Consider the following 24753-nt stretch of genomic DNA (forward strand, 5'->3'; position numbering starts at 1 on the left):
TGGGTACTTTTGCCACTAAAAATAAACATTGGGTCTATGCCGCGTACAAAACCCAAACATTGAGTACTTATGCCGCAATTATCCTTTTTTTTTAATTGCCGTAGGTAGAGAGAATTAAGGAGAAGAAGAGAGAGAGAGAATGAAAGAGACACTTTGAGAGAGAGAGAGAGAGTGATGTCTTTCAAATGGCAGGAGCAATTTTGTCTAATCTTTCAAAAATAACATAATTTTGTGATAATCTTTACTACACCTCAAAAAATCAATTCTTTTGAAAAAATATATTAATTTTATATAAATAATTTAAAGGGCTCTCAATTTCTCATTACAAATTTTTTATAGTTTAATTTTTTATAATCTATTGCGCTCTTAATAATTTTTTATTAAGTTAATAATTTAATTTTATATAAATACCCTACCCTACCTTATTTTATTTTATTTATTTTTCATAATTATCTAACTAGCTTAAATTTCTAGTTTTGCCCTCCTTGCAACCTAGTCACAATACAAGATTCGTTTGACTAAACTTCTTTAAATTCTTTTTTAGCTTCTAAAAGTAAAAAAGTTATTTTGGAAATATTTGGAAATAAATAATCTAAAGTGCTCTCAATTTCTCATTACAAATTTTCATCTCTATAACCTGTACGGCGACGCCCCTACTCACGACACTGCTAGCAGCTCAATGCTCCCTCGCGGTGTACCTTCCATCTCTCTACTACTCACGGTGCTCTGCTCACTCCTAACATCGCTTCTTAGTCTCCACACGGTATTGTACTATCAGAATCTTGGCTTATTTTCTCCTTTTTAAGTTTTACTTCAGATTCTTGGTGTGGATTTTTAGTTTTTAAATTATTTATTTTCAGGTTTATTTCCGCCCTCCTATTAGCATTGGACTCTCTCTGACTCTTAATGTTGGAATCTTTCTCTCAGCAGGTATATTTTCACTTATTTTTGCTCTTAATTTTTTATATTAATATGTAAAACTGTTAAACTAAATACTTTGAATTTCAGATTTTTTTTAATATTAAATTTTTAGTTAATTTGTTTAAAATTGTAAAACTATTTAGGGTGCATTTGAGGCCATATTATACTATATTGTATTATACACTGTTATATTAGATTGTATTGCATAGAATGTGTACTGTATAGAAATATGTTTTACAATCTAATCTAATCTAATATTATACATTATAACGATATAATATGGGTAAATGTACCCTTAGTGGGTGTTTGGTATGAGGTTTGAGTTTGTGGGAGTAGAGTTAGAAGGGCTTTAGATTAAAAGAATATGAAACTCAAGTGTTTAAAAGGGTTAAGATTACCTTAAAATTAAACTAAAAAATAGGAGTCTCTTAGAAACACAAACTCCAAAGCCATTAAATATAAATTTACCAAACATGGATTAGATTTGACATGCCCATTCTCATCAAACCAAACCAAACATCCTGTTAGTGTATACTGGATGCTATGTTGTGCTGACTAAATATTGTATCTTGTATGCTTTGATAATATGTGCTAGTTGAATTGTTATTGTATAATATATATGCATTGTATGCTGTGGGAATGTGTGCTGGCTGAATGTAATATATGCTTGCTTTGTGCGCTAGCTAAGAATTGAATAAAAATTAGCGGAATAATTAAAATAATTTACACTAAAATTAATTTTATTATTGAGGTGAAACTATAGATAATCTGAAAGACATTACTTCTTTGACTATAAAAGATGAGGATTTGTACATATAATGAAAGTCAATTGTTGGTAGAATTGGTCTCCCAAAGGTTTCTTTGGTGATGAATGACAAGATTATTTATTTTCTTTAAAGTTTGGAATAAATGACAGTAAAATGAGAGATGAAGGTGAGGATTTTTAATCATTCTTGTAACAGTTTCATTTTTTAAGAAAAATGAGAGATGAAGATAAAGATTTTGGAATTCGGTCTATTTTAATTTCGTATTTCTTTTCTAAATTCATACATATTCAACACATAGTAATATCATATGAATGTCTCAGTGTTAAAAGATAATGTAAGTTTACAAATAATATAGAAATGTAAGGGGATTAAAAGATAAATGGTTTGTGTCCTAAATGAGTGTCTTCTTCATATTATCTATTTCGTGACAGTAGTTGAAAATGAAATGATTATTCAGATGTAGTAATTAATTGACTAATAATTGGAAAAGAGCTAGCATATGTATGCAAAAAGTTACAACTCTCCGGACATGTGGTGATTTCTCGTAGTTGTGTTCCGGCTATGGGTGGCATCCGACTTATGTCAGGGTACTCGACCACTATTTATGACCCCTACAGCGGTTGTCCAGGAATGTTAAATATTCCTTTTCTCTATGGGAAGAGCCTTGGGGCTCCTTTTTCATTCTCATATGTTCCTTTCATTCTATTTCATCTTAGAAGTTTAGATCCTTTCTGTCTATTTCAAATTTCTCAAGTTCAAAGGGAAACATGTGGGTTTTTTCTAGGTTCAACGTTCAAGCAGCTTAATGGAAAATGTAGAATGAGCTTGGAGGTTGAGGTGGAAACTTTCCTGATGGAAGAAGTTATGAGCCAAGTCGAGAATGTTGCTTTGGAGGACTTTGCGCTCGAGTTGGTGGCTGATACAACATAGATAAGGGAGTCGGTCGAGAAGTCCTTGGTGGGCATATTCATGGCTAAGAGATTTACGTCAAATGGGTTATTAAGAACAGTCTTGGGCAAATTTTGGAGACCAAAAGGAACCTGAAAAATGCAATAAGTCTCGAAAGGAATATTAGGAATATTCATTTTCAGGTTCATGGAGGCCCAAGATGTGTAGAAAATCCTTGATAATCGACCATGGTCCCCGTGTGATGGTTTCATCCTATTGAACCCTTTCCCTCTATTGGGGGTGTGGATGGATGTTTGTATGAAGACTACTTCGATTTGGGTCCGTACGTTGGGAGTTCCAGTAGATGTCATGTTAGAAGATAGTCTCCAAAGGATATCGACTAAGGTTGGGAGGTATATGGATAGTATCCTTGTCTTTCGAAATGGGATGTTGGTTAATTCTTTTCTCCGTATCAAGATTGAAATCTTGGTTGATGTTCCAATTCAAGCTTGGTTTTGGCTGCCTTCTTCAATGAATACAACAAGACTAGGAGATTGGGTCCGGTTGAAATGAAATGTTACCGTTGGTTTGCTTTTCTTGTGGTGTTTTGGCCATGAACAATAGGATTGCTCAGGGAAAAGGAAAACTATCATGTCTTCCGATGGACACTCGGTTCCTCTGTGTGGCCAATGGCTTCGTTTGGGGTCAAAGGTTTTCAACTGCTTCTCTATTTTGGAGATGATGGAGGAGAAAGCGTTAGATGATCTTTATAACTATGACGGAATGAAGGTTACTTCAGAGTACAATTGTGACAGTTAGAATATCATGATCCGCAGGGGGAAAGACCGAGTGAAAGTTGTGCAATCCCACATCGTTGGGGAAGGTCAAGTGTGATGATTCTAAGACTGTGTAGGTATGAGACTACACAATTGGAGATGGCTTAAATGGATTGATGGGTACTACCTATGCCAACAAGATGCATCTTCTTTTTGGTAGCCCATCACTTGAGAACTCCAAAGTTAAGTGTGCTTGACCTGGAATAGTCTCATGATGGGTGAATTCCTAAGAAGTTTTCCCAGGAAGGGTGCGAGTGAGGACAAAGTGTTAGGACGAGTTTCCTAATACAACATAGTGATGGGTTGGCCTGGTGTACAACAAAAATTTTGTAACATATTTAAACTACTTTTAAATATGCGGATCCATTAATATACATGTATTAATCATAAACAAGAAAAGAATAAAGAACATACATCTTGATGCCTATCAAGTGTCATTGCTATCTTTTTCGTAAAATAAACAATCTTCCTATCCAAGCTGCTCCCAGGTACTCACATCAAGTTCTTCCACAACGTTCTCTACACCTCAAGAAGTGTGTGGGCACTTAGAGAATAAATGATGATATATTTTTTATTCAACTTGATGTACTCAACACATGAGATCAAGAGAATAGACATGAGATTGGTTCTGTATCTTTTTCAGGGAGAGATGGTAAGTATCGTTCTTTTCTTAGAGCGAATAAATTTAGTATCTAGTTATTTTCTGACAAGTCTAACTTAAATAGAATATATTTAAATTTTAAAAATTAAATATGTAACCAATTACAATTTATCTTTTAATTAATTAATTATCTTATTAATGAAAATATCAAAACTAACTTTTTGAATTTTTCATTAATTAATTAATTGAATAAATAAAAGTAAAAAATTCATCCCTGATTTCTATAGCTGCACGCCACACACACTCCAGGGATTGTGTGTGTCGTGCAGTACCTTATAAAATAGGGATATTTATTTTCTCAACTATTATTTAATTATTTTAATAATGTAAACATCAAAACTAACTTTTGACTTATCTATTAATTAATTAATTAAATAAATAGAAGTGAAAAAGTCAACTCTTGATTTTTTTATGTGCTACACGCCCAAATGAGTCCCTGAGACTCCTTGGTGTGTGTAGTTTCCTAGAAAATAGGGTCCAAGATTTTTTTTCACAATTATTTAATTATTTATTCAAGCTACCTTATCAGATAAAATCCAGAAACTTGATAATTAATTCAAATTTGAATCTATTATCTTTTTAACTAATTATCACATATAATTAATTATTTGAATAAATATCAATATTTTAAATTCAAATCCAATTTGAACTTATCAGATTATTATCTCCCACTCAAATAAAGATATTTAATTAATTCTACTAATTAAAACCAATTTTAAATAAATATTAATTTTGAAAATTTGATATTTATTTTATAATTTAAAAAATTATAATAAATTAATTATTTATATAATTTCAAATATTATACAAAATTAATTATTAATTAATTTTGATAATTACAACTATTTTGTAATTAATTAATTAATCACTATTATCACATAATTGCATATTTGGCCCGAAGAACAAATTTCTCCTTAAATATGTTTTTTTTTTACCATTTTACCCTTTATATCAACTCTTGCCTAGAAAAATGTTGATAGAGCCGTTGTGGGGACCTATGAACCTGTAATTCCAAGCTCCAATAAATATGTGATTATTAATTAAACTATTTAATTAAATAATCTTAATTTATTAATCTCATGATTACTCCACTATAAATATGAGACTACACTCTTGTAATTATAGACATCTCATTTACTGAGTACTTTATAACAATAAATCGTCCAATGATATAATCATTACATACAAATTAACCCTCTAATAATGGTTCATAATTAATCGGGAATAAAATAACCGTTTTACCCTTTTAATTATATCTTGTTTCCTTAAGTACCATTGATATTACCAGTGAAATTTAATTCATAACTAAATTATGAATTTGAGCTCAATAACCTTTCAGTCCCAAAAGTCAACCGTTAAGAAAACCATTATTCAATCTCTTATGAGAAGGTATAGATTCCTTATCTGTATACTATGTCCCCATCCATTTACATTAATGAGTTCCCAAAACAAAAGTTTCTAGCCTAATCATTCTGACAAACCCTAACGAGTGAATCAAAGAACTCATATAACATAAACATCAGTTCATAGTAACTTCAGGATTAATATTTATTTGTATATGATCATCAGTGGATATATTTAATTAATACTTCGAAACAGTATTTAACTAAGTATTAATAAACATATTTGGTCCAGTTGTATATATTCTCTAATATATAAAGCACATTCACTAAAGTGTCCTACTACACTTGTAATCCAGATCTGGATCACATGTATTCATAATACTAGTGGACTGTACTTGTAGTATTTAATCTAAAGATTCCATAACTTTATTTTACTGCGAACTATTCAAGTTCACATATCTCAAACACAATCCTCCCATACCAATACGTGGTTGAGATCACATATATGAACTTGAGAATTTTTCTCATATTTACTTAATATTATCACAAAATAATATAGTCCATAAAATATATGCATAAAAAATTCAATCTATTTATTTATTTCTTAAAACAATGTTTACTACATATGCTTTCAGGGCACAATTCCCAACAATATCCCACCTGCCCTAAAGCAAATGAGGCATCTCTCTCATTCCCATGTTTCTTACATGCTCCTTAAAAGATTTCATGGATAAAGTCTTTGTGAAAGGATCTGCAAGATTCCCATGTTTCTTACATGCTCCTTAAAAGATTTCATGGATAAAGTCTTTGTGAAAGGATCTGCAAGATTATGCTTTGAAGCTATCTTCAAAACTGCAACATCTCCTCGATGAACTATCTCTATGATTAAGTGATACTTCCGTTCGATCTGCTTTCCTCTCTTGTGACTTCGTGGTTCCTTTGAGTTAGCTACTGCCCTACTGTTGTCACAGTATATGACTAGTGGCTTATCAACATCTGGCACTACTTACAGATCGGAATAGAACTTCTTGAGCCACACAGCCTCCTTAGCTGCTTCACAAGCTGCTACATACTCGACTTCCATGGTGGAGTCTGCAATGCTGGTTTGTTTAATACTTCACCAGACTACTGCTCCTCCTTCAAGAGTAAACACTGGTCCAGAAGTCGATTTCCAACTATCTCCGTCTAATTGAAAATCAGAATCAGTGTAACTAGTGGGGTTCAGGTCTCCACCTGAATATACAAGAACATAATCTCTAGTATTTCTAAGATACTTGAGAATATTCTTCACTGCAATCCAATGACTCAATCCAAGATTGGATTGATAACAACTGACTATTCCTACTGCATAACAAATGTCAGGTCTTGTACATAGTGTTGACCCACGATTTGGCCAACGACACGAAGTCAAATATACGACAAAAGATAAAACGGCAAGTAAGAAAGATAATCTAATGGAAGAGAAGAAAACACCAAGGATTTATAGTGGTTCGGCCCCAAAAGATGGTAATGACCTACGCCCACTTAGTGCTATTATTAAGATTGAATCTAAAAGTAGTGATCAAAGAACTAGGCTTCTTGAGTTTCACAAGCTTTGAAAGAAATACAATAAAAAGATGGATAATTGAACTATAGCTCTCTCTTTTTCTCTATCTTAGCAAAAAGATTCAAGAATAAAAAAGTCTCTTCCTTGAGCTATTTCATCTCTATTTATAGGATCAAGGAGGGTTACATATGCCAACGTGCTCTATCTTTCCTTAATAATCGCGTATCAAAATAATAATGAAGAAATATTCAATGCAATTATTATAAGATTACAGTTTAAGAAGGAAATAAATCAGGTTATACGACCAACCTGGTCGTATCTAAAAGTTAACCCCTGGCGAAGCGACGTGCCTCTGGTCGATAGTCGAGCAGCACTTCTGCCACGTGTCAACCACGTGTGAGAAATCTTTGCCATGTCATCAGCAGCCGTTTTTAGGGTAAACATTTGCCCCCAAGTATATTTATTGCGACCAGCAATAAGTAAACTTAGGAAACCGACCCTTCGAATACCCCATGAAATCTGTCAGAGCCGCCTGTGCTTTCTTGAAAAAGGTGACCAATCATGTCTAATTAAGTCTTTTTGGTTTCCCAATAACTTGTCTGACGGCTATCACACTTCCCCATGCCTTGAAAAGTTACCCTTTATGATTACCTTGGTAACCGCTCCTCGGCTAATATAAATAACCCTTCAGAATCAGTTTTTACTTTTTACACTTTAACTTTCTCCTCAAGAAAACTGAAGAATCGGGAACTATATTTCCAGAAACCCAGAAACTCAAACAGATCACGAAGCTCTTGCCCAGCCGAATCAACTTAGCGCCTCATAACTTTACTCCATCTTTCATACAAGTACGTTTCTTCAACCTTTCAGTTGTTAATATGCCATGCAACACTTGTTTATCTCTATTTCTGATTTCTGAGCTCTTGGAGATTTTTACTGTTCTTGATTGAAACTGTTTTGGGGAAATTGGGAATGTTAACCGATGCTTAAAAGGGTGATGAAACAACGTCTTGTAGGAGTTAAGAGCCAATTTGGTATTCGAGATTGTAGATTTAGGGCGTAAAATCGAAGTAAAAATTCGATTTTTAAGTTAGTTGAAAAACTGAGTTTTTCCCGCCCCTTCGGAGTCGAAAAAGCTTTTTCCCGAAATTTTTTTTACTTCCGCTTTTCAATCTGTTTTTCAAATTGCTCGTATAGAACTTAGTGTTTTTGCTAGAATGCTGCTGGTCATATAAAAGCTTAACTTTTATACGCGAGCAACGTTATTCTAACTCTCAACACAGATTTTTAGGCTTTACGTTCTCACCTCCTCCTTTCTCTGTTCGCAACTTTTCATGCAAGTTCCGTGGGGAGGTGAAAGGCCTATCGACGATGACTTGCTTGCCCAATTACTTGAAGACGAGGAGCAACCGTCATTGCTTATACCAGAATTTTTTTTTCTCGAACCCCACCCAATAGACCTTAGTTAAACCTTCTAGCCATGGGCAGAGTAAAATCCACAGCCCAGAAAAAGAAAGCTTCAAACCCTTCAAATTAGCCTGCTCCTCAGGCTAGAATTCCCTCGACCAGTGGTCGGGAAAGAAATATTCCTGACCCAAACATTCATACTCGTGCTCAGCCCCAAAACGTCGTTCAACCAGATGTTGAATGGTACATCGCACCTGTAAGCCGGGTAACGATCAGGATGATCGCCAATTATATTAAAAAGTACGGACTTCCTGGGGTGACACTAGTTCAACCCACTCAAGACCAACAGGCGAACTTGCCTGGAGGCGCCTTCAACGCCTAGTCGAGGTACCACATCGAGGCAGGAGTGACCCTGCCTCTTCACCCTTTTTCCCAGGGGGTGGCCAATTACTTCGGGGTCGCCCCTTTTCAAATAACTCCCAACGGATATAGAATGCTTGCTACACTCTATATCCTCTATAGCCACAAAAAATGGCATGTCCCCACACCACATGAGGTCAACTATCTGTTCGACCTAAAATCTAACCCCAACCAAGAAAACACAGGGTTTTTCCATTTTTGTCACCTGGAAACAGGGCACACTTTCTTGGCTGACACCACCTACATCTCGAACGTGGGGAGGTACCATCTGGAGTATTTCCTGATGACTGACCACGCGAGGTCCCATGCCTCAACGCCTCACCCCTGGCCACGCGAGGCCCCATGCCTCAGTGCCTCGCCCCTGGCCATGCGAGGCCGTGCCACCCTCTCAGCATCTCGTGGGGGGCCCGTATGACCCGTCTTGGCCATGTCTCGGCCATGCCTAGGCCACGCGCACCATCTCGCGTGCCACGACATGGCTCGCCCAGCAGCCTCGCGTGGGGGGGCATCTCGTGAGAACCTCTCCCAAAGAGCTACGCGTATATGGTGGCCTCGCCCCAATGGATCTCGTCCCAAGGCCCCGCTTGCATGATACCAGTGTTCGAGGTGGCCCACAAGAGACAAAAAGAGTACGAACAAGGTATCTCTAAAGGGGTACGTACATGCCTCCTAGGATCAGGGGATAGGCCTGACACCTGTACCCGACAAGTAGTGGCGGTTGGGAATAGTACGAAGAGTGGCTACACCACCACCACATCTCTGACACCCGTACAAGGCGAGTGGTGGAGTCATGACCGGGTACAAAAGCTGAGGTGCTCCCATGAACTCTGACCGTGTACCAGGGCCGACACCACTACATCTGATACCATTTTCTTGATAGTGTACTTGTGCAGAAATTGGTCCCATGGACCACAATGTATCAGGGGCCATTAGAGCCCACTATAAAATGAACTCCACTTCCATTTGGAAGGGGGTTGGAAAATTTACTGTAGCAATTGCACCATTTTGAATACAAACTAATTTTCACCATTGTTCTTCTGCAATTGTTCTTGGAGTTTACACTAAAATTTCTAAGGCTTTCCTATGGATAATATTTATCTTGCAATCTTTTCCAACTCAACTTAGTTGACGAGTTCTCACCGTCAACAATTTGGCATCGTCTGTGAGAACTTAAGTTCCAAGCTACTGTTCTACTATTACTACCAGCAAGGAGAAATGCCAAGACGTTCAAAGCGACTCAGGGAGCCACGAGAGGTGGAGGTCCACCTTAATGGAGTCCAGCTGAAGGCCTCCATGAAGGATCCCCCTCCACCCAGAGAGGTGGAGCCCCCAAGGGACCCTGAGGTTCACGAGGGGGATAGAGAGGCCTCGTCACCTAGCATCCCACCTGTAGAGAGTCCTCCAAGAGCACCACCGGGAAATGCTAATGAGTTCCTGCTCCCTAAACCACCACAAGTACCGAACTCCGGCCGGCAGGACCCGACCCCCTCTACGCGTAGGCACGATAAGCATCCCCGGGTCCATTCCGTGAGCTCGAGTTCGAAATATCGATTCTATGAAGAAGAAATACGTGAGCTCCACCGTAAGAACCAAAGGTTGGAGACCACCCTGGAGAATATGCAAGAGGTGTTGAATGGCCTATTGTAGGGTAAGTCAAGCGCGACCTTGCCCAAGAGGAAGGAGAAAGGTCGGGAGGGGGTAGAGACCACCGTACCAGTAGATGATGGGAGGACCCGACACTCTACTAGTAACACCCCCCGAGCGAAGCAACGCGAACATCCTGAACCACCGAAGCAGGCCTGGAAACCAGAGCCAAGAACCAACGCTGCCCCTCGCAACGAGGATGAAGTCACATCTAAAAGAGCACCCTCGGATTTACGGGAGGAGCTTAATAAAAAGAGGGCGGGTAAAGGGACCACGCCCCCTATGGCGCCTCGAGAGGGCAAGGGAAAGGCGGATCTGAACCCGTCCGCTTTGAGGGACTCTCTAAGCAAGAGGAGGCAGGACCTGGACACAGAAATGAGGAGCCTGCGAAGTAAGATCGTCACCGCCTCTGGCGGTCAGGCTTTGGAGGAAGAGTTCGACCATGAGTCGCCCTTTGTGAGGGAGATTCAGGCCATCTGGCTCCCTGCCAACTTTAAGGAACCCAATATGACCCCCTACGAAGGAAGCACGGACCCGAAGTACCACCTGGACGCATTTAACGACTTGATGAAACTGAGAGGAATTGGTAGTGGAGCCAGATGCCATTGCTTCGCCGTCACGTTGAAAGGACCCGCCTATAAATGGTTCAAAAGATTAAGGCCGGGGTCCATCAGGTCCTGGCAGCAGTTTTCTGATGAATTCCTCCAACAGCACCACGCCGTGCGGGACTACACGATGCCAGGCACCAGCCTGGCCAACGTGAGGCAAGGGGAAAATGAGAGCCTGAAGAGCTACATTCACAGGTTCAATATGGAGGCTGCGAAAGTGGGGAGCCTAACCCGCCGAGAGCTAAAAATGGCCATTACAGATGGGGTGCGCCCAGGAAGCAAGTTATGGGACAACATGCTGAAGAGGGAAGTCACCGACTTAGATGACTTCTACGAGAGGGCGCAGAAATACATTCGTGTGGAGGATGGCCACGCAAACCTAAAGGCAGGAAAGGAGGGGTCCAACGCGAAGCCCCCAGCTAACGACGGGTCGAATGTAACAAAGAAGAAAAGGGCGTATGATGGGTCGAGAGATGATCAGCAGAGAAAGACCAAACGGGGGAGTGATCATAGGCAAGCGGCTTACACTTACTATACGAACCTTACAGATACCAGGGAGCATATTTACCTCACTAATGAAGACCGAGTTCCCTTCAAGAAGCCCCCACCAATGAGAAAGGACCGGTCCAAAAGGGATCCAAGTAGATACTGCCAGTACCACAAGGATATCAGGCACACGACGGCGGAGTGCATCCACTTGAAGGAGGAAATTGAGGAGCTCATCTGCAGGGGGCATCTAGGCCGTTATGTCAGGAGAGAAAGGCCGAAGCCAGAGGACGGACCTGCGATACCCCAGACTCAAGGGCGAGCCCCATAAATACAGGGAGAGGTCCGAACCATTTTCGGAGGTCCAGGATTTGGGGGGGACTTTCGGAAGGGGCGAGATAGATATGCAAGAGAGGCCCGAAGAAGTCCACCACCTTGCGTCATGAGTTTGGAACGACGACCCCCAAAAAGCTTCAAAGGGGAAAATTACTCGATCACATTTACTGAGGAGGATGCGCGGGGGGTACATTTTTCCCACAACGACCCGCTGGTGTTGACAGTTCAGTTGGCAAATATGCGTGTGCATCGGGTTCTAGTGGACAATGGGAGCTCGATGGACATCCTGTATCGCCCTGCCTTGGAAAAGATGGGACTGGGCATTCATCATCTAAAGCCCTGCCAATCTTCCCTATACAGATTCATGGGGGACTCGGTGCAACTCCTAGGGATGATCGAATTGGCACTCACCATGGGGGAGCAACCTCGGCAGACTACAGTCATGGCTAACTTTGTCATAGTAGATTGTGCGTCAGCTTTCAATGCGGTATTGGGGAGACCATCCCTAAGAGAATTGAAAGCCATAACTTCTATATATCACCTGGTTGTCAAGTTCCCAACTCCAGGGGGGTTGCTAGTATGAAGGGAGAACAGAAAGAAGCAAGAGAGTGCTACAACACCTCACTCCGTGCGCCTGTGAAACCGCGGGAACCAATGGCCATGGTGATACATGAGGCGCTGCGTGTGCCCGCGGGGAGTCCGCAGGAGCTAGACCCTCGAGTCGTGGAGGAGTAAAGAGCAGAACCAGTGGAGGAAGTAGAGGAGGTTATAGTAGTGGAAGAACCGTTGAGAAAGCTGAAGGTAGGAAGAAGCTTGCAGAGTGACGTGAAGGAGTTGATAAGGTTTTTGAAGGATAATCTGGATGTATTCGCATGGAGTCACGAAGACATGGTGGGTATAGACCCCAGTGTTATGTGCCACCATTTGAATATCTCCCCTGAAGCGAGGCCCGTTAGGCAGAAGAGGCGGGCGCTAGACCCAGAAAGGTACGCGACCTTAAAGGAAGAGGTCGACAAGCTGAAGGCCAACGGGTTTATCCGTGAGTCTTTTTACCCTGTGTGCGTGTCGAATCCAGTACTAGTCCCAAAACCAAATGGGAAATGGAGGACCTGCGTCGATTTCTCAAACCTGAATAAAGCTTGTCCTAAGGACAGCTTCCCGCTCCCAAGGATAGATCAGTTAGTAGATGCGACGACAGGACATGAATTACTAAGCTTCATGGACGCCTACTCGGGGTACAACCAGATTCCAATGAACCCAACAGATGAAGAGCATACGTCATTCATTACGGATAAAGGGCTCTACTGTTACAAGGTGATGCCCTTCGGGTTGAAGAACGCGGGCACCACCTATCAAAGGTTGGTCAATAAGATGTCCGCCAATCAGATAGGGAGAAACATGGAGGTATATGTTGACGATATGCTGGTAAAGACTAAGAATGCAACAGAGCTTAACAAGGACCTTGGTGAGATGTTTGACACACTTAGGAAGTACCGAATGAAGTTGAATCCCGTCAAGTGCACCTTTGGTGTATCCTCAGGAAAATTCTTGGGCTTCATGGTCAACTCCAGAGGCATCGAGGCCAATCCTGATAAGATAAAGGCCCTGATAGAGATGAGCCCGCCTAAGAACAAGAAGGAAGTGCAATGCTTAATAGGAAGGGTGGCCGCCCTTAATAGATTTATTTCAAGGTAGACCGATAAGTGCCTCCCCTTCTTTAACATCCTCAAAGGGAGAAAAAAGTTCACTTGGGATGAGGAATGTGAAGAGGCATTTATCAAGCTGAAGGAGCACTTGGGGAAGCTGCCCCTGTCGGCGAAACCTGAGAAAGGCGAGAAGTTATACCTATACTAGTCAATGTCTGAACATGCCATAAGCGCAACCTTGGTTAAAGGGGAGAAGAAGCAGCAACAACCTGTGTACTATATCAGCAAGCGTTTGGTGGACGCGGAGAACCGGTACCCAGAGATTGAAAAGTTGGCCTATGCATTAGTTGTGGCCTCGAGGAAGTTGAGGCCCTACTTCCATGCGCACGCAATTGAAGTTCTCACGGATAGTCCTTTAAGGCAGGTCTTGCATAAACCTGAGACCTCAGGGAGGCTGATGAAATGGTCGATCGAGTTGAGTCAATTCGATATCGTGTACACCCCAAGAGCTTCCATCAATGGATATGTGCTGGCAGAGTTTATAGTGGAGTTCACCCGTCAGCCGAATGGAGGAAGAAGTGAAGAAGGGGAGCAACCTGTCATAGAGGAAGAACGAGGGGATCTTGAGGAATGGAGTCTGCATGTGGACGGGGCATCCAATGAAGGAGGATCTGGAGCAGGTATCATGATGACAGGACCCGAGGGACACAAGATGTATTGTGCGATCCGGTTCGGGTTTGAGGCCTCCAATAACGAGGCAGAGTACGAGGCGCTCCTGGCTGGCTTGCGTTTAGCCCAGGAGCTAAGAGTGACGTGCCTTCGTATTTTTAGCGACTCTCAGTTGGTGGTATACCAGGTAAAGGGGGAATATCAGGCGAGGGGACCCAAGATGGCAGCCTACTTGGAAAGGGTGAAAGGCTATCTGGGACAGTTAGTAGCATATAGCATAGAGCAGATCCCCAGAGAAAGGAATTCCCATGCTGATGCACTCGCGAAGCTGGCTTCCACCAAGGATGGGGATATCCTGGAGTCGATACCCGTGGAGTACTTACCCAAACCCAGCATCGTAAGCGCGGGCGTACATATGGTTAGTGTCCCAAAGGAGTCATGGGCGGAGCCGATTAAAAGATACTTGGAGGAAGGAACATTGCCTGTGGACAAGAAAGAGGCCCGAAGGTTGGTGTATAAGGCGGCTAGGTACACCTTGATAGACGGGGTTCTATACAAGAGAGGGTTCTCAATGCCACTCCCGTGATGTGTAGAGAAGGAGGAGGCGTTAAAAGTACTGCATGAGATACATGAAGGAGAATGTGGTAACCATGAGAGCGGACCCTCAACAGCTAGGAAGGCCATAAGACAAGGGTACTACTGGCCCTCAATGGAGAAAGATGCAAACGACTTTTCCAAGAAATGCGACAAATGCCAGAAACACACTAACTACACTCGGAGGCCCCCAAATGAGTTAACTAGCCTGACCAGCCCCTGACCCTTCGCTATCTGGGGGATAGACTTGATCGGCGCCCTTTCTACGGGTAGGGGAGGGGCGAAGTACGCAGTAGTAGCTGTAGACTATTTCACCAAATGGGTTGAAGCGGAGCCACTCGTGAAGATAACTGCCAAACACATCACCTCATTCGTCAACAAATTCATTGTCTGTAGATACGAAGTGCCCTACAAAATTATTTCTGACAACGGCACCCAGTTTGAGGGGGGGGGGGGGCTTTGAGGAATATTGTAGGGGAAGGGGGATAAAGAGAAGTTTTTCAGCAGTAGTACACCCACAGGCCAATGGGCAAGTGGAGGCCATTAACAGGGTTCTTAAAAAGAACCTGAAAACCAAGTTAGAAAAGATGAAAGGAGCCTGGGTGGAAGAGCTGCCGAATGTGCTATGGGCCTACAGAACCACCCCTCGCACGACCACTGGAGAGTCCCCATTCTCCTTAGCATATGGGTGTGAGGCAATCCTCCCAGTGGAGATGCAGGTGAGTTCCTTTCGGGTACAGGCGTATGGAGACGAGGCCAACCGCGTAGCTCTGGCTGAGAGCTTGGACATGCTAGAAGAGAAAAGGGAAAAAGAACAAATGAGGGTGGCAGTATACCAACAGCGCGCAGCAAGGTACTACAACTCGAGGGTGCAAGAGAGAACTTTCAGAGTTGGCGACCTGGTGCTAAGGAAGGTACTCCCCAACACGCGAGACCCAGGGGCAGGAGTGCTTGGGGCGAACTGGGAGGGGCCCTACCAGGTTGCTCAGTGCATACCCCCAAACACTTATAAGCTGGCACGCATGGATGGCATCATCATCCCTCGAGCATGGAACGCGAAGCACCTTAGGAAGTACTACCAGTAAGGCGCCCACGCCCAGTGCTAAAAGGATAGGTTCTCAAAAGTGTTGCATGTTATCTTAGTATGGTAGAGAAGAATCAAAGAGGTTACTTAGATAACCTCCTGAGTAGGTGTAAGTTTTTTTTCTTCTTTATTTCCTATGAGAATCTTATATGTATCGCTGTAGCCAGAATTTTATGAATGAAACTGTTTGCAACTTCATGTGTTACTTTTTGTCGCTATGCGAGCATCAGCCAAAGTGCATGCCGAAATAAATTTCACCAAACACTTGGGGGGCAGGACAGGAGGTAAAAACATGCAGCTAGTAAGGAGAACCTAAAAAGGGCTCCTAAAAAGGACCCCCTAACGGAGGATCCTAAAAAGGACCCCTTGCCCTCCTAAAATGAAGGATCCTAAAAAGGACCCCTTGCCCTCCTAAAAGGAGGCTTCTAAAAGGGACCCTCTACCAAGAGGATCCTAAACCTTGCCCTCCTAAAAGGGACCCTCTACCAAGAGGATCCTAAAAACGACCCCCTATCAGGAGGACCCTATGCACCAGGAGGATCCTAAAAAGGGCCCTCCCTCAGGAGGAAGTGGCCCGTGAAGATAAAGCAAGCAACGAGCAGGAGGACCCAAAAGGGACCATGACCCTAAAAAGGACCCTTTAACGGGGGATCCCAGAGGGACCCCCTATATCAGGGCCTTAAGCGAAGTCCTTACAAGGCATCCCCTGGGATCACAAGGATAAGCTACCCTTGTGAACATCAAGGAGGCCATAGGGACTTACAAAAAAAAAAGATGGTAATGATAATAATAAGTCTAGAGCGGCCACCAAGCCGTCTAGCCAAAAAGGGTCCTAAAAGAGACCCTTGCAAAGATAGTACTATGAATAACGACGAGAAGGACGCTTCTCGCAAAAAAATAATAAGCGCGCGCAAGAATATATAAAAGGATAGTTAGGACCCAAGGGGTCAAAATATCCTTATAAAAGTAATCAAGAGGCACCAAAAGAGGTCCCAGTGAACCCTTTCACATGGGCTCCAAAGGACCTCCAGACGGGTAAATAAAAGAGGGGAACCAACCAAACCCCATCATACAGGCTCAAAAGGACCTCAAATGCAGTAGAATAAGAGATAAATAGCAACACATGTATATATACATCGAAAAAGAAAGTTTTGAAGACAGTACAAGAGTTACAAAAGTAAAATAGTAGGAACGATAATATTACAACGACTCAAGCGAGCATACATCTACTACGGGCTGGTGGAGGTAATGAAATAGCAACCTTAGGGCCTCCTGCCCCGGGCGCTCCACCCAGCCGCCCGGGTCACGGCATACTCGTCAAAGGAGGAGAAGTCAAAATTGGGGTCCTGCCTCCATACGCCATAGAGGGCGCACTCTATAGACCTATGCTCAGTAGTCGCCCTCTCCGCTTCTAAAGAGGCAACCCTCTCCTGCGACGCAGCAACCTCAGCTCTAGCAGTTTCAAGATCGACCTCTAGAGAGGAGACCCTTGCCTGTGCAGCAGCCGTGGTAGCCTTGGCCCCCTGGAGTTCGCCCTCCAAGCTGGTAACTTGGCCTTGTAGCTCTGTGACCTTGGCAACCACTTTCTTCTTCTTTAGTAATGAGTTGGCAAGTTTGGTCCAAACCCTTGATAACTTAGCCTTGGTTTCATTAAGCTCTCTCTCAAGCTCCTGAGCCCGTGTTGCGAGACGGTCCCTCTCGGTACACGACACAGAGAGATTACTAGCCGAGTCGTCAAACCGCAGAGCCATAGTATAGGCCTGCACAAGAAAGTTAACAATAGCAACAATAAGAGACAAAAACAAAATATATATGCATAAATACCTATACATAATAGGGCCGACGCGGGGTGCGGGAACTCACCCAAGTCATGGTGCGCCTTAGGTTTTCCCCAAGGTCCGACTGAGCAACATTCCCAAGGCCATTCCAGTCAGATACGGGGAGGCTCGAGGCAAGTTGGATGTATCGCTGCCCGTAAGACGTCGCCATCCGAGTCACCCAGGGCTCCCCATCCGCACCAGGGGCACCTGGTTGGGTGAGGACGGACGACCCGCTCGCCGAAACAGGAGGGGGTGCGGTGAAAGTGGAAAACTGAGGATTTGGTAGATCAGAGGGAGGCTCCGGAAGGTCGACAAAATAAGTCCCCGATGGTCCAGGGTCGAGAGGGGCCTGAGTGAAGGCGTCGTAGCCCTCAGGGTCAGGGAAAACATAACACCCTGGTGCGACATGCTGGTCTCGAGATTGGAAGGCTATGTCCTGGTCATAAGAGTCATAAGGGGGGCATCCCCCAGGGGATGAGGATTGCTGGTGAGGTCCCCCACGTTCAAGGGGGGCTTCCCCCGGCTCATCCTCAGCCTCACCTTCGTCTGGGAAAGGCTCAGCCGGCGCAGCCAATGCCTTCTTTGACCTAGAAATCGACCACAGGAACTTGGGGTCCGAAACCGGGGACAGCTGGTGGAGGTTGAGATTTTCCATGGTGAATAAGAATGCTGCCTTCTTCATGGCGGGGTCAGCATTAATGAGGTCCTTCATGGCGTCCGCCTCCGACCCAACGACCGCGGGAACAACAAATTGCTCTGCATGATCCACGCCATTGTCAATGCAAACATAGGTACAAAACAGTAAGTTCCAACAAATAGAAAAGGAGGACCAGGGTACTTACTGGGGGTAGCGCGAAAGTGCTCGCGGACAGAGAGAGTGCCCTCTACGAAGAAAGATTCCTGTTTCCAAGACCCCGTATTGGACACTGAGCCCTCTATCAAGGGGAGCTCGTTATTGGCCTTTTGCAAATAGTAGAAGCCCTTGGACTTGGGAGAGGCCATGAGGTTGTACAGGAAATGCACCTCCTGCGCCGTAGGAACACGTTTAGCCAGTTCCTTGAACACCACAAAAAGGCAGCTCAAGGTCAACCAACTATTGGGTGACAGCTGAAGGGGGGCCAGGTCAAAATAGTTAAGGACCGCTATGAAAAACGGGTGCAAGGGGATGGTGCCACTCGCCTTCAAAATGTGCTCGCTTAGAGCCACGAGGCCAGTCCTAGGGCAGTCAGCCCGGCATGTCTCCAGAGAAGCGTATAAGGCATATTTTGGGGGAACACGATAGTGCTTCACAATTTCTTTCAATTTATTCTCTGACACATGCGACACCAGCTCGAACGCCAGTAAAGGAGCGTCGTCCTGTTCATGGATAGATACCTGTCGTCGTGCCCTTGGCATATCTGCAAAATCAAAAGAAAAAGGTGAGGAAGAGACAGAACACTTGACCCTCAATTTTTTCTTCCTAGCAAGAGTCTTCCATCGAGGGAGCGACTGCGGAAGTGCTAAGCTAGGAAAAACTGAGACTAGGGGCTGAGGAGAAGCGGAGGCAGCCCCATGACCGTCATCAGGCGAGGATGGGCTGGAGGGCTCAGGCGGAAGGTGTCCCTCCATAAACTCCAACTCCCTCTGCAACTCTAAGAGGGTCACCCTAAGGCTCGCTACATGGTCACTAAAGTCTGGGGGGAAAGGTGCTCCGTCTCCTCTCGACACCGAGTCAATTTCGCTCTCCACCACCCAAATTTTACGCCTAAGTTCAGCCATGTGCTCAAGATGGCGGATACGGGCCTGCCTTAAGGAGTCATGGTCCTGGTAAGGGTTTTCCGCAGGGGACTCTGAGTCTGAGGACAGGTCAATAAACTCAACCCCCGGAGGTATGTCGGACGGGCCGTCACTGGCCATGAGACCTCGTCCCGAAAGCAAAAAGGGGTTCACGTATAAATGAGGGGATGGCTACAAAACACAAAGGAATAGGCTTAATATCTCTAGATGCAAACGTCCTAAATGGCCCACTACAGGGTATAAAAAAAAGGGGCATGCATATGGTCAAACTCACTACAAGCTCAGGCTAAGGTATCCAATCCCGAGTAATGCTAATTTGGATCCAATGAACGTGAGGGAAAAATAAAATATACCTCAAGCAGATAAGATGGAGCGTTGTCGAGGTCGAAAGGAGGTCGAGGGCCAAATGCGTCGGCAGGATCAAGAAAGAGCTAAGTGGTCGAAAGCACGTGTCTGCAGAAATAAACAAAAAGGATATGTTAACCTCCAAGTAGACATACCAAAAATTAGCTCATATGTAAAAAAAAAAAAGAAAAAAAAACAAAATGAAGGAAACTATGGAGAAACTGAGGATGTGGGGGATTGAACCCCTTACCTCTTGAAAAAGGAAAGATTCTCAAGACCGCTAAGCCAAAGGAGTAAGGTGAAAATAATAAGCCTTGCATGGAGGCCCTAAAGGTCCTCTCCTAGACTGGGGGGCAAGTGTGGATGCTCAAAATCCACCAAGGGAAAATATGGGGGTCTATCCTCATATAGCCTCGGCCACGCAAGGCCCAACATCTCAGTGCCTCGCCCCGGCCATGCGAGGCCCGTGCCCAGGCGTGCGGCCCATCGTCCCAGCGCCTCGCGCTCAGTCTCGGCCACGCGAGGCCCCATGCCTGAGCGCCTCGACCCTGGCCATGTGAGGCCCGTGCCCAGGCGTACGGCCCGTCGTCCCAGCGCCTCGCGCTCAGCCTCGGCCATGCGATGCCTCATTCCTCAGCGCCTCGCCCCGGCCATGCGAGGCCCGCGCCCAGGCGTGCGGCCCGTCATCCCAGCGCCTCACGCTCAGCCTCAGCCATGCGAGGCCCCATGCCTCAGCGCCTCGCCCCGGCCATGCGAGGCCCGTACCCAGGCGTGCGGCCCATAGTCCCAGCGCCTCACGCTCAGCCTCGGCCACGCGAGGCCCCATGCCTCAACGCCTCGCCCCAGCCATGCGAGGCCCGTGCCCAAGCATGCGGCCCGTAGTCCCAGCGCCTTGCGCTCAACCTCGGCCACGCGAGGTCCCATGCCTCAGCGCCTCGCCCCTGGCCACGCGAGGCCCCATGCCTCAGCGCCTCGCCCCTGTTCATGCGAGGCCGTGCCACCCTCTCAGCATCTCGTGGGGGGCCCGTATGACCGGTCTTGGCCATGTCTCGGCCATGCCTAGGCCACTCGCACCATCTCGCGTGCCACGACATGGCGCGCCCAGCAGCCTTGCGTGGGGCATCTCGTGAGAACCTCTCCCAAAGAGCTACGCGTATATGCTGGCCTCGCCTCAATGGATCTCGTCCCAAGGCCTCGCTTGCATTATGCCAGTGTTCGAGGTGGCCCACAAGAGACAAAAAGAGTACGAACAAGGTATCTCTAAAGGGGTACGTACATGCCTGCTAGGATCAGGGGACAGGCCTGACACCTGTACCCGACAAGTAGTGGCGGTTGGGAATAGTACGAAGAGTGGCTACACCACCACCACATCTCTGACACCCGTACAAGGCGAGTGGTGGAGTCATGACCGGGTACAAAAGCTGAGGTGCTCCCATGAACTCTGACCGTGTACCAGGGCCGACACCACTACACCTGATACCACTTTCCTGATAGTGTACTTGTGCACAGATTGGTCCCATGGACCACAATGTATCAGGGGCCATTAGAGCCCACTATAAAATGAACTCCACTTCCATTTGGAAGGGGGTTGGAAAATTTACTGTAGCAATTGCACCATTTTGAATACAAACTGATTTTCACCATTGTTCTTCTGCAATTGTTCTTGGAGTTTACACTAAAATTTCTAAGGCTTTCCTATGGATAATCTTTATCTTGCAATCTTTTCCAACTCAACTTAGTTGACGAGTTCTCACCGTCAACAGTAATGATAGCTCGAGTATTATACTTTCAATTTCTCTGTCCTTCCTTCTTAAACTTAGAAAGTTTCTTTTATTATATTTCCTGACTGTTCGCTCATTTCTTTTTTGCAGACATGCCTGTTGAACGTGCCTTCGACTTGTACACCAAGTTAGCGAGCAAGAAGAAATCCCATAGGCGCCAGTCTGGGGAGGGCTGCAGCAACCAGCCTGCGAAAAAGTCTCAAACAGACGACCCTCCCACGTCTACTCCAACGAGGGAGACAACTCCTCCACCAGCTCCTACCAGGGAGGCGACTCCTCTAACTCCAACAAACCCAGATCTTCCATCTCTGGTCGGACAGACTCCTCCTCCGGCTCCAGTCGACCCTACGCCTCCAACATCCACCGTCCAGCAGTCAGCTGGTCATCGGGAAGAAGCCTCAGGAGATGACCTTACGGGCATGGTGCTTAGCTCAGCCAAAGATAGGCTGTCAAAAATAACGAAGCACCGACGTAGCCGGGAGGCAATCCAGGTGGCCAGCTCCATGGGGGTCGACTAGGTCCTCAGCCGCGCTCTAAATGAAGTGCTAGCTGTAAGTTGCTTTCTGCTTTGTAAATCATTTTTTTTAACTTGCTCCTATTAACAACCTTATCTTTTTCTGATCGCAGGGGTGCTTACCCTGACCTCTGGCTAGTGATCTTCAAGGACGCAGAATGCTCAGTTTGAGAAGAAACTCAGCAATCAGCTCAGTGTTGCTGAGGCTCAATACACCGAGCAACTCAAGGCGTCTGAGGCTACTTATGCCAAGCAGCTGAAGGCAGTCGAGGCAAAACATTCTGAGGCCCTCAAAGAGGTTGAGGCAAAGCATGCCGAGGCTCTTAAAAGAGCCGAGGCGAAGCACCTCGAGGCGTTGCAAGTGACCGAGGCCACAATTGCTTCTCTCAAAGAGGAGCTGAAGAGGAAGGATGCAAGTATCGATAAGATCACTGCATCCAAGGAGCAGTACAAGGAGGTCTCGCTCAGAAATTATCGGGAAGCCCACAAGCTTCAGGATGAGCTTGCAATAAGTTGCCAAAAGGTTGTTGCTATAGAGGAACAGAACGCCCGCAACCTTGAAGACTATGATGGGGCATCCTTCGAGTGCTTCTACTTGTTCTGGAAGAACAATCCCACTATCAACCTTTCCTATCTCCCAGACCATATCAGGGAGGCAGAGTTAGCTAGGTACGTTGCTTGCCTGGAGGAAGAGACAATTCCAAGGTCTTCAGAAATTTCTCTAGCAACCGGAATCGAAGGCGCTCAAGAAGAAGCTGGGGATGCAGTCGACCAGCAGCAGCAGCGATCGCAACAAGACCCCCCGACAACTTCATAGTTCTTTTTCTCTTTTAAATACACGACCTACGGGTCGTGATGCAAAGACAATCCCTTATTTAATTTTTGATTGCTGCATGGGCAGCTATTTTCCATTTAATCAAACAATTACATCCGTGCAGTACTGCTCGTAGTGTAAAGTAATTCTTTTTTGATATTATAATACATTTGCGTCTTATTATAACATCTGTTTGCATGACCGAACTTAGCATAGCACTTTGGTTTGATTTAGCAAAATACAAAATTTTGAAAAATACTCTAAGTACCCTGGCATGCTTTCACTTATTTTGCTCATTTGTTTACATACCTTTCGATATGCTTTGCTTACTAGATACCTTATATGCCCCCAAGTGATCAAGAAGCTTTAGGTCCTTGGTCACTTTCCTTGACCAAAACCTGTTCGAACAATACTGCTCAGAGCAAAATAATTAAAATTGTAATAGAGCGAAACAACACACGTAATGAGCAAATACTTGTATAAAATACAATAATTGGCAAGAATGACTGGCTGCGCACAGTCCCTTATATTTCTCGTAATAAATGGACAAAATGTGTCTGTACGAGTGATAAAAAAGATCTTACACTTATAAGCGATTAGTCACATAAAATGACCAACCCTTTTTCATAACTTGTAAAAAGTAAAATTAATACAAGCTAATCCTTTAAGAAGGATTGTTCATTGATAGTACTTGCACAGGTGTTCTCTATTCCAATAGCGAGGAACGAGATCTCCGTTTAAGCGAGCAAGTTTGTAGGTGCCTGGGTGAAGGACTTCTTCAATCTAGTATGGCCCTTCCCAATTAGGTCCGAGTACTCCAGCAGCTTGGTCGCGGGTGTTCAGAAAAACTCTTCAAAAGTACTAGATCTCCGACATTGAATTTCCTTTCTCGCACTTTAGAATTGAAGTACCGAACGACTTTTTGCTGGTACGCGGCTACTCGGAGTTGGGCTTGCTCACGCTTCTCATCAACCAAGTCTAGGGATTCCATTAGTAGTTGGCTGTTTGAGACTTGATCGTACGTTATTCTGCAATGCAAAGGCGGATCTAACTCAACAGGCAACATAGCCTCATATCCATAAGCTAAAGAGAATGGAGTATGACCTGTTGCTGTTCAATGGGAAGTTCTGTACGACCAAAGGACTTCAGGCAATTGTTCTGGCCACACCCCCTTACCTTCTTCTAGTCTTTTCTTCAGTGTATCCTTTAGCGTTTTGTTGACTGCTTCAACTTGTCCATTTGCTTGAGGATGAGCGACTAAAGAAAAGCTCTTGATAATTCCATGCCATCCGCAAAAATCCGTGAATAAATCACTATCGAACTGAGTGCCGTTATCCGAGACGATTTTCCTTGGCAATCCATAGCGACAAACAATGTTTTTTATCACAAAATCCAGCACCTTCTTGGTCGTTATGGTTGCGAGTGGCTCGACTTCGACCCATTTAGTGAAGTAGTCGACGACAACCACAACATACTTGACGACAACCTTCCCTGTGGGCAAAGATCCAATTAGATCTATGCCTCAAACTGCAAACGGCCACCAACTTTGCATCTGTTTAAGCTCATTAGGGGCTGCTCGTGGGATTTTGGAGAACCTCTGGCACTTGTCGCACCTCCGCAAAAACTCCATCGAGTCTTCATTCATTATGGGCCAGAAGTATCCTTGCCTCAGGATCTTTTTTGACAAGCTTTGCCCCCCAGCGTGGTCTCCACAAAAGCCTTCGTGTACCTCTTTCATTAATTCTTTGGCCTTTTCTTTTGAAATACATATGAGGAGTGACATTGAGTATCCCCTTCGGTACAAGATTCCATCGACCGAGATATACTTAGCAGCTTGCCGCTGAAGG

The 24753-nt window shown here is 44.6% G+C and overlaps 1 protein-coding gene across 1 annotated transcript; it reads left to right on the plus strand.

Moving 5' to 3' along the window:
* Positions 1-583: 583 nt before the first annotated feature.
* On the plus strand, positions 584-22330 carry LOC133782729 (uncharacterized). Its single transcript, XM_062222098.1, has 4 exons — positions 584-763; positions 861-930; positions 21669-22129; positions 22206-22330. The coding sequence occupies exons 1-3, from the start codon at positions 680-682 to the stop codon at positions 22094-22096; spliced, it is 582 nt and encodes a 193-aa protein (XP_062078082.1). The 5' UTR covers positions 584-679; the 3' UTR covers positions 22097-22129; positions 22206-22330.
* The last annotated feature ends 2423 nt before the right edge of the window (positions 22331-24753 follow it).

The sequence above is a fragment of the Humulus lupulus genome, chromosome 6 (genome assembly GCF_963169125.1).
Source record: "Humulus lupulus chromosome 6, drHumLupu1.1, whole genome shotgun sequence".
Taxonomy (NCBI): Eukaryota; Viridiplantae; Streptophyta; class Magnoliopsida; order Rosales; family Cannabaceae; genus Humulus; species Humulus lupulus.

What these genes read in the sequence shown, in the direction of transcription:
- LOC133782729 (XM_062222098.1), top strand. Translation starts at nt 680, where the DNA reads ATGCTCCCTCGCGGTGTACCTTCCATCTCTCTACTACTCACGGTGCTC. An exon ending in CGCTTCTTAGTCTCCACACG is followed by an intron (nt 764 to 860) that starts GTATTGTACTAT and finishes ATTTATTTTCAG; the next exon opens with GTTTATTTCCGCCCTCCTAT. An exon ending in TGGAATCTTTCTCTCAGCAG is followed by an intron (nt 931 to 21,668) that starts GTATATTTTCAC and finishes TCTTTTTTGCAG; the next exon opens with ACATGCCTGTTGAACGTGCC.